The sequence below is a fragment of the Nylanderia fulva genome, unplaced genomic scaffold, assembly GCF_048542155.1.
Source record: "Nylanderia fulva isolate GAGA-0341 unplaced genomic scaffold, ASM4854215v1 Scaffold1548, whole genome shotgun sequence".
In the NCBI taxonomy this organism is placed as follows: domain Eukaryota; kingdom Metazoa; phylum Arthropoda; class Insecta; order Hymenoptera; family Formicidae; genus Nylanderia; species Nylanderia fulva.
Genome location: NW_028189782.1, coordinates 1 through 11,549, shown reverse-complemented (window position 1 = coordinate 11,549; position 11,549 = coordinate 1). Strand labels below are relative to the sequence as shown.

At 26.7% G+C, this 11,549-nt stretch overlaps 2 protein-coding genes across 2 annotated transcripts; both read right to left on the bottom strand.

The window, feature by feature from the left end:
- Window positions 1-4: 4 nt before the first annotated feature.
- On the bottom strand, window positions 5-7,850 carry LOC146724010 (UDP-glucosyltransferase 2-like; the record flags this gene model as incomplete). Its single annotated transcript, XM_085480656.1, has 6 exons — window positions 7,536-7,850; window positions 6,163-6,399; window positions 2,691-3,104; window positions 1,685-1,904; window positions 1,099-1,321; window positions 5-170 (listed from the first exon to the last, which is right to left on the bottom strand). Coding segments are annotated over exons 1-6 (1,479 nt in total), but the record flags the coding sequence as incomplete, so codon positions are not given.
- Window positions 7,851-8,026: 176 nt separating this feature from the next.
- Window positions 8,027-10,818, bottom strand: LOC114937853 (UDP-glycosyltransferase UGT5-like; the record flags this gene model as incomplete). The annotated part of the gene is made up of 3 exons (XM_085480655.1): window positions 8,027-9,287; window positions 9,513-9,732; window positions 10,581-10,818. Coding segments are annotated over 3 exons (753 nt in total), but the record flags the coding sequence as incomplete, so codon positions are not given.
- Between the last annotated feature and the right edge of the window lie 731 nt (window positions 10,819-11,549).

The window sequence follows — 11,549 nt, the reverse complement described above, 5'->3', positions numbered from 1 at the left end:
CGTAGATATCGATTAAATTCTGTTCCACCCAACTCTGAGATCTAAGTGGAGATTCTAAATTTCCATTTGGATGACGGACGGCATATTCGATCCACCAAACCGCTAAATCTAACGGCGGCACTGGTCGATCCCGATATTCACTGGATAGTTGTTTCATATTTTTTGTATAACTGCACAAGGAATTTTATTGTAATGTTATTAGTGTTAATAATTTTATACAAGGTGTCTCATAAGTCAATCGTTCAGGAGGTGAATGGGGACTCAAAAACAAGAAAAAAGTTGATATGAACATTGGTTTGAAAATGCGTTGTTTTCGACCTACTATGCTAAGCGACCACTTAGCTCGGGCTGTACCTTGATAGTACTGGATAGTGCTAAAGCAGCCCGCAAGTTTTATTTGACTTTAATTATGTTATATAATTCATAAAAATCTATTATTTCAACGTTGAACAAAAAATTCGAAAGTAAAGCAATTTTAAATTTTAACGTAAAAATGGCGATAACCTGAAAACAACGTATTTCCGGGCCTATGTTCATATCAACTTTTTTTCTTGTTTTTGAGTCCCCATTCATTTCCTGAACGATTGACTTCGACTTACGGAACACCCTGTATATATAATACTTATGGTGTAATTTATAACTAAATGCAGAACAAAATACAAAAATACACTTAAATTTAAAAAATTATATTTTAAAAAAATATTTATTATTGTACACTGAGAAATAAATTGTTAAGTTAACTAAACCGTTCAACTGATCAGTATTTAGTTCATTAAACATATAGAAGTAATGTAAATTAAATACACCATATTAAATTTATTATAACGTGTTTTGATTTAAATATTTATATATCTTCAATTAACAAAATAATAATTAGTTGATTGACTTAAATCAAGTTAACAACTTTTTTTCTCAGTGTAGTAATATTTTTTTTATATAGTTAAACTACATTACTTTAAATAATTTTTTTATATTTACTATTTGGATAATAATCATTATAATAAAATATTAGCAAAATCTATTTACAAAATATAAATAGATCTATAAAATTATTACGAGTAAAGCTATCAATACACTAAGAATATTTAAATATTATACCTTTCATTGTAAAGTATTTTGTTAAATGCATCTAATACGGACTCCGTGGATAAATCATTATTAATATTCAAACGCACAGCAACACCTTTGTGTTCTAATAATGCCACATTGAATTTCTGATCCGCGAAAAACGGCATTCCGATCATTGGTATACCTTTCCAAATAGCTTCCTGCATACTAAGAAGACCACCGTGCGTCCAGATTGCTTTTACATTCTTGTGACCTGAATATAAATATAATACAATAAATTTGGTGAAACAATAATGAAATAATAATTTTAGTTGGTGTTATTAAAAGCAAGTAATTTCTACAATTATAACACGTACATGCTTCATTTAGAAGAACGTTATTATCTGAAAACTCTATTTGGATTATATGAATTAATGTTTGAATAACTAATAAAAACAAATCAAAATTTAAATATAAAAACATTTAGAAAAAATATATAAAATAATTATAAAATAATTGTGAAAATACCTAATTATTATATCAATTATTATTAAATTACAATAAGAATATCGAATCGCGTACTTTTTGCGTATCTTCTAATATATTTAAATTCTACTATACATTGTGTAAAACGTACCCAAGATTTCATTTTGGGGCATCCACTTAACAACCATTATATTTGGTACTTGAAATGGCAAGTCAACATCTAGCTTCCAAAGTACTCGTTGTTTGAGTTTCGATAGAGCTAGTGTAATGATTTTAAGTTTCTCTAGTCCGATAGCTTTCCACTTTACATTTGTTCCCAATGATATTACAACAGCTCCATTTTCTGCACCATCGAGAAATTCACGTATGCTCTGCAATATGTTATACAAACAATAAAAACATTTCGATAATGTACTATAATATGAATATACATGTATGTACATGTCTCATTATGTCAATCAGTCATAAATGTCTAATTCACTCTTGCAAAACAATAAATTATTTCATAATTTTGCAAGGAGATCAAGGGTTCTATGTTAAATTTGTTTAATCTAAATATGTCTATATTTTTTAATGAAGTGATTATGTTAAAATAATTAACTATGAATAAATATAATTAGCATTTACGAATTTAGCGATGTAATGTATTTTAATGTATAATTCATGATTGCGAAATGCAAATTCGAATAGAATATTACATGAGAAATTGCTTATTTAGTTGAAGAATTTAAATTTTTTAAATAATATGATATATATATATATATATAATTTGTTTGAAATTGACTGTTATTATTATCAACCAGTTAGCTCAATTCTAAACGATTAGACTTTTAAAATCTAAAATCTGATTAATTTCATAAGCAACAACAAATAACTATTTTTTATTTGTTTAAAAAATTTAACTATTAATTAGAAAATTTTTTCAGAATGTTTTGTATATACAAAAATATGAATAAAAATATAATTCAAAATTGTATGCAAAGATCAATAATTAGTATTAAATCAAGATAAAATATTGATTAAAACATTTTACTAAAGTGCTATTTCTTTACTATGTTCAAATTTGGTAGTATTTTTTTCTACTTTTACTAATTCTAAAATAATCGAACTACTTATAATATTAAATATACATATCAATATATTCATAAATATCTTACATCGGGATATGTTGCGGTTTCCTCGTCAGCAATTCGTTGCGCAGTTTGAGCATGCAATCCTCCAATCTCTATGGCGTTTGGAGGCAATGGAATTCCAGGCTCAAACGCAGAATAAGTATTAAGTAATATGATGGGAATATTTTTTTCTATTTCACTTAACGGTCTAATCTTGTGGCCTATGTATTGCTCTGCAATTCGTTGAGAGTTTGGCATATAATAATAGTATCGGATTAAATCGTCCGCGACATAATAAAGAGCATTCAATGTTCTTTCCCATAGGCTTATGGGTTTTGCAAGATTATTATACGGATAAGGTCGAACTGTTGAATAACTGGGTCCTCCCATGTGATATTTGTACCAAGGTGCAGGACCGAACGTGCAATACCCTACTACAGGTGGCTTGCCTTTAGCAATCTGAAAACAATTATCTATGTAGAATCATATAAGTACATTTTGTATCTCTTAGAGAGAATTAATTTTAATTATAAAATATTGTACTCTAAAATATGATTTACTTTAATGTCAGTCCATTTTTAATTTATGTATGAAATGTATATGTGTATACATTATATATATATATATATATATATATATATAATATTCAATATATGTATATATATATATATATATATATATATATTGAAGATTATAGAAAGTTTAATATATATAACAAATCATATATAGTAGGCCAACTGAACGAGCAAATAAATAAGGTGTAAAAATTTTTATTAATAGTTAAATAATTAAATTAACATTCCGTTACAGAATCGATATAAATTGTAAACGTTTCGACTGCACTACAGTCTTTATCAATACATAAAACTCCCCAAGATCCACATGGAAAATATTCCTTTTAGATTAATAGTTTCCTCAATAAATACTTCTCTATATAATATTGCTTCTTTCTTTCATAAAATTTTAAAAGATAGCCTTCCTAGAGCGGACAGTTTTGTAAATAACAGTTTTGATATATGCAACATTCTATCAGGGAAAACAATACAAGATACCGACATAATAGTTTCATTGGACGTTGTTTCATTATTTACTAATGTTTCTGTAGATCTTGCATTAAACGGCATCAATAATAGATGGCATTTTATAGAGTCACACACAAAGATTCCCAAAAATGAATTCATAGGTATGATAAAATTTATATTAACTTCTACATTTTTCACTTTTAATAACATAACTTACAAACAAATTTATGGGACTCCTATGGGTTCCCCACTTTCTCCGATCATTGCCGATATAGTCATGCAGGACTTGGAAACATTAGTAATTAGTAATTTAAATTGCGAAATGACTTTCTATTTCCGTTATGTAGACGACATTATTTTATGCACTTCCGCTGACAATATTACATATGTTTTGAACGAATTCAACAATTATAACGATAGACTACAATTTACATTGGAAAAAGAGGATAATCGTTGTATAAGCTTTTTAGACATAATGATCAAAGTAATAGATAATAAAATTTATTTAGATTGGTATCACAAAAAGACATTCTCAGGTAGATTACTTTCATTTTTTTCAAATCATCCGACTTGTCATAAAATAGGAACAATTTATAACTTGGTAGATAGAGCTTTATTACTATCACATCCGCAATTTCACAAAAAAAATATAGAGAAAGCTATTAACATTTTGCTATCCAACGGTTATCCTCTTGATCTAATTTTCACAGAAATAAAACGCAGATTAAAAAATCTCTCAACTAAGAAATTTAACAAGCCTAATAATAACAATATAACAGATACCAATAATACTAATACTAACATTAAATATTTTGTCATACCATATATAGAATCAATATCTGAGAAAGTTGCTTCAGCAATAAGAAGACCTGACGTAGTGGTAGGATATCGTTGCATTAAAAAATTGAATGACTTCATAAAAGTTCAAAAGGACAAAAATAATTGCCCCACGAATTCTAATGTTATTTATAAATTGAATTGCAACGATTGTGACGCCACATATGTCGGACAGACAAAAAGACAGTTAGGAACGAGACTTAAAGAACATAAAAATAATATTAAATTAGACTCTGCTAGACATTCGGTTGTCACAGAACACATTCTAAACGAACAACATACATTTGACTGGGACAATATTAAAATCATGGATCACGAAAAAAACTACCATAAAAGACTAATATCTGAAATGATCCACATTAAAGAACAGAAAAATGGAATTAATTTAAATACAGACACCGAATTGTTAGACAGTAGTTATTTTGACATACTTAAAAAATTTGCTGAATCATAATTTAGAAAAAACATTGGTAATAAATAAATACATCACGCTCTCTATTTTGACATTTGGTATTCAGACTTCGCAACACACACTTGAAATATCGGGGAAAAGGACTTGTTAAAACGATAATGTAAGTTGAAAGATTTTTTAATTTTCTCTGACATTGATTTAATTCGCGTATTATATCCGTAGCATGCTCAAATGTCGCATAACTTGGCATCTCAGACCAATCGCCTTGCATATCTATTGGTCAACAGCGAAGAATCGTTTCAATTTTATATTTTAATATTTAACTAACTTTGTATTTTTAACATTTAACTTTGTATTTTAATATTTAACTTTTATGTATTGATAAAGACTGTAGTGCAGTCGAAACGTTTACAATTTATATCGATTCTGTAACGGAATGTTAATTTAATTATTTAACTATTAATAAAAATTTTTACACCTTATTTATTTGCTCGTTCAGTTGGCCTACTATATATGATTTGTTTTAATTTTGTTAAATTATACGAGCCTTTCATTAATTAATTTTAATATATATAATATAATAAATATTTCTATATGTGAATTAAGTTTGGAAATAAGTTGAGATTTTCGGAAACAAAAACCTTATTTTTTGTTTAATTTGATTTTAACATGAATTTATTTAAAAACTAAATAGCTAAGATAGACATAATAAGTATTATATGTATAAAGCTATGAGAAAAAGAATTGTTACATTTAACTTAAAGATAATAATTTCATTTTATCTGGAAGCCTTTTACATTGGTGAAGATAATAAGTAGAGATTGTTAAGAAATGCAGAATAAAGATTTCTTTCTTTAATCATGTAGAAATTAATATATTCTAAGAATCATAATTTATATTATAATATTTTAGCTGTTTAATTGATTGTGAATCTTTAAGATCTTTTAGTTATACATTTTTTCTGCTTGATCCATTTCTTTTCGTTTTATTTGCTTGTGTCGCCACAAATTACACATATGATACTAATTAAATATCTTATATTGATTACATAAATATGTACATATAATTCTAATGTAGTTTTGTAATTGTTACTTTTAGTACATCTATGTATTACATCAACATTCTACATATATATATACATGATTATATGTACATATTTGTGTATGTAATTGTACATTTATTATTCAAATCATTGTGTACATACAAAAAATATTGTTTGTATTAATAGCTTATTTTTTATACTTACGTCCCACAATCCGTATAAAAATTCAGGCATCGAAATGTCGTGCACTATAACATCAAATTCAATATTTTTTATCATTTCCAATAGTTCCTTAGCTCCTTTAGTTTCTATTAATTTTTCAGATGAGACTGTCGCCCACTCATATACAAAGTATGTCATATAAAATACTGTATACTTTTCCCACTCAGCTGGATCATATTCCTCGTCTTCTTGTATTGCATCTAGTATATTTTCGAAAATCTGAAAATAATAAATATTATACATTGTGCAGAAATAAGAAAAGCACGTGATTTTACGAAACATTATTTGAGATAAGGCCGGCGTGTTTAAATAATAACATAGATGATTGCTGTACGCATTTGACGTATGCTTTGATAATATACAATGCAGATAATCTTCTTTCTTTTCTTTAATAGAATTTTGTTTATTATAGAACTTTTATGGAATTTTTAAAAGAATTTTTTTTATAGAATTTTTAATAGAATGTTGTCTATTATAGAACATTATATTACATTTTGTTTATATTTATATATATAGGTATATGTATATTTAATTTTATTTTAATTATTTTTTAATTTAATTTTTTTGTTTTTTAGTCAAAAATATTATATTAATTTATACTTTACAATAATAAAACTAATCTTTTTATAAAAATAAATAACCTCCTTTATTGAAATTTATCACTAGTAATGCCAAATTATCACTTATTTCGAGTATTTATCACTTATTTCAAATATTTAAATTACTGTATATCAGTATTTTAAGTACTCGAAATAAGTGTATAATTGGGTTACTGGTGATAAATTTCTACAAAGACTTCTTATCAGAATATTCTTTTCAGAATTTTTTATCAAATTATTCTTATCAGAATATTTTATCAGAATATCTTATCAAAATATTTTTGTCGGAAATATCTGATTGGATATGAAATATCTGAGTGGAAATGAAATGCTATTTCTTATATGCAACAGTTTTAATATGTAATTTATTTTTCTGTTTAAATGATACTCATATAATATTTAATTTTAAATAAAATTTAATAATAATATATAGAATGTGATCTAATATAACTTCATTGTGTTTACTGATATATTATTATAGAGTGAATGGCAGCATCTATTTTTTTGTTACCATGTCTGTGATGTTAAAATTATATAAGCTACTTATAAATTATATTAAACTACTTATTGTGTTTACTGATATATTATTATAGAGTAAATGGCAGCATTCATTTGTTTGTTACCATGACTGTGATGTAAAAAATTATATAAGCTACTTATAAATTATAAGTTATATAAATTATATAAACTACTTATTTTATGCTCTGAATATTTTATTTAGAATATTTTCAAATTTCATAACAAACATATACTTACGGTGTATGTCAAATTCTGCCCAAGTTTACCTTTGACCTTAGGTTCTTGAATGCTAACTGCATGTACATGATGACCTTTGCGAAGTAATTCCTTTACTAGACTCATTGTCCAAACATGATGGCTGGGCGATGGAACAGGTTGTATTAGTAAAATCGACAACGAATTCGATACTGTTGCGATACCCATTAAAATACAATAAATATATAAGAATTTTAACATGATTAGAACGAATTAACACTGTCTTTCTTGTTTGTTCTTCAATCGAAATGTACGACTGAATGCTTACACTAACTACATACTGATTATCTTCGCTATCGTCATTGAAGTGGACATGTGTGGAGAGAGATCAAGGTTGCCATCGTTATTGCAGTCTATTACGTAGATTAAATCTTTGGGGCGCGTGCTTGTTTGATATATTTAATGTTTCGCCACTATCGCGGATCGGGAGAGGATATTTTATACGGAATAATAATTTGATATTGCACAGTATATTGTATCTGACTTCTTTTTATTCGAGTCACCAAAAGGCCTAATACAAAATTTCTACTCTCCACCGAGAAAAACCGTGTTACGCAAGTCAAATTCTATCTGCTTTTTCGAGGCCGCGCATTGTCTCGCTTCTCTCGATCATTCCACGACCTTATTTTTATTTTTAGGTGATGAAACTATCTATTATTTTGAGGTACTCTTGCTTTTTATTATGTTCGGAAATCGAAATTTACCTTTGTCATGTTAGTCGCTTATTTGTTTATTTATTGTTTTGTGTCACCGGTCGCGATATTCTTAACACACGTCGCTTGTAATTTAAATTTTATTTTATATATATTTTATGTGCTTGTGGCATTTATCGCCACAAATCAAATACAAGTACTTTATACCACATACATAAGTGCTTTTTCTGAGTTACTTATAGTTACTTGAAGTTTAGTAATATTTTGGGAGGGATCTCATTTTTTCATTCTGATACGAATATTATCAAAATAAAAAGTGATGTGAAAAACTTGTATAAATGAAAGCTTTAAATATACTTTATAATGTGACGTTTTCGATTTTTAAAAAATGGTAAATTTTTTCAAAATACTTCTCCCATTTATAATTTTTAATATTTTGGAAAAAATGTTTATATTAAAGTTTATGTTGTGCCAAATATACGATACAATTTATCAACAGAAACATTTACTTCTGGTCAAAGGAAAATCGCAAGAGATAAACTATTAAAAGTATACATATATTCTATAAATGTAATAAATTTATATCTTCAAATGTACATATATAACGAAAAACAAATTATAAGCTCGAAGAATGTATCTACAAACAGTTTCAATTTTTTATCGTCATTTACAATTTTTGAGCAATTACTTAAATTATTGCATAATACTATTTTATTTATATTTACAACATATTTATTTTCTTTTCTTAAATTGATTTGCGACACTTACTATTATTAATATAACAGATTACATTTGTTTCTTTTTTTGAGATTTAAATTTGCTACATACACGATTACTGTAAAAATTAAATAATTTTTTTAATATGAAAAGTATAACTGATAATATTATAATAAGATTGAGAAACAAAATTGCATAGACATCGATTAGATTCCGTTCTATGAAACTCTGCGATCTAAGCGGAGATCCTAAACTTCCATGTGGATGGCGGGCAGCGTATTCGATCCACCAAATCGCCAAATCTAATGGTGGTACTGGTCGATCTCGGAATTCACTGGATAATCGTTTCATATTTTTTGTATAACTACAACGAAAGACATTTCATTAGTAACATTGTATAAATTTATGGCGCATATTAATTAAATGCCGAGAACAGAGAGAATGGTATAATATATTTAATAAAATCAAAAATATAGTAATAATTATAATAAATATAGAATGCAGACTAAATAACATATACATATAACATTCGCATAAATATATAACAAATTTTAAAATTATCAACACCAGGAACGTTAAAATAGCATACCTTTCATTGTAAAGTATTTTTTCAAACGCGTCTAATACTGTTTTTGTAGACAAAGTTTTACAGTCTAAACGAACACCAGCCCCTTTATGTACTAACATTTCCACATTGGGTTTTTGATCCATAAAAAATGGCATTCCAATTACTGGCACACCTTTCCAGATGGCTTCTTGTGTGCTCAAAAGACCACCGTGCGTCCAAATTGCTTTTACATTCTTGTGAGCTACATATAAATATATATTATAATAAGTTTGGTTAAATATTATAAAAAAAATTTAATTTTTTCTACAATTAGAGAACTAAAATTTGATATCGATACAAGCGTTTTGCTAATTATACATTTTTTTTATTAAGATAGTATAATTATATAATGAGCGAGTGTTCTGACACAAATTAATTTCTTATGAAAAATACATAACATTATAATAAAAATTGATGTTATGGTGAAAATATTTCAAAAAAGAGTAATAATTCAACGAATTTGTTCAATATACAAAGAATTAATCGTATTGGATTAATTTCAAAAATCTAATTTTTTACTAAGCAATTATAAAAAGAACGATAGAAACAATTATACAGAGACCTACAGAGGGCATGTTCCGATATTATTGCTGGTACTGAAAATATATAATATATACGTAACGTACACTATATTTTTTCAGTACTGGCGGTGTGTATATCGGAACATGTCCGGAGAAGACAGTTTAATTCAAAAAATAATTACATGTACAATATCTATCGTATTATTTTAATAAAAAAATTTAAAAGTAATTTAAATTTTTTTAAATCAATGGTACATTGAAAGCACACAAGCAATTTTTACAATTATAAAACACATTTTACATTGCTCTTTGTAAAAAATCAATAATATCTAGAAACACTAATCGGATTTTATAAATTAATATTACTATAACCATTAATTAAAAACAAATTCAAAATTTAAAAATATAAACATTTAGACGAATATACCTAAAAAATAATGATTAATTATCATTATCATTACAGCATAAATACCAATTCGCGTATTTTTCGTATGTTTTAGTAAATATATACTAAAAATTTGTAACGTACTCAAAATTTCATCTTGTGGCATCCATTTTACAATCATTATATTATTCGGCATTTGAAATGGCAATTCAACATCCAGCTTCCAAAGTGCTCGTTGTTTAAGTTTTGATAAAGCTTGTATAACGGCCTTAAGTTTATCTAGTCCGATAGCTTTCCAGTTCACATTTGTGCCTAACGATATTACAATAGCTCCATCTTTTGCTCCATCAAGAAATTCACGTATACTCTGCGATATATATATATATGTTTATATATATAAATGTTTTTATTTTTCCATTATATATATATATATATATATATATATATATATATCAAAATGTTTTTATTTTTCCATTATATATATATATATATATATATATATATATATATATATATATAATGGAAAAATAAAAACATTTTGATATCAAAATATGCAATCATATTGTATATAATCATGTAATCAACCATAAATACCGGTACACATATCATCAAAGTTAAAATAAATTTTATGTATAGCTTTCTTACCACTTTGTAAAATGATTAAAATAAATATCTGTGAGAATAGTAATAAATATTAATTAAAGAATAACAAATGGGCAAAGAGCACGCACACGATCTTGATGTAAAGTTGTAATCAAGAGACACGGTAGTGTCTCGCGACCAGTTAAGGGCGTAGCCGAGACACCGTGTATCTTAACGCGAGTCGGACATTTGAGTCTTTATAATATTTCGAATTCTCAATAACGGCTGAAGCAATCGAGTTTATACTAGACTTAATCGATAGATTGAGTTTGAATTATATAATAAAAGTGTCTTTATTTCTGCTCTACGTGATTTGTAAGCAGAGATATATAATTGCAAAGTCGAAATATGAAAAATTTCTTTTGAGAAACGTCCCCGTCATCATTATCATCATCGACCACGCACACATAGTAGTATCGTGCTACACGTATTCACACGTATACAACACATGCGCACACATATATCACACGT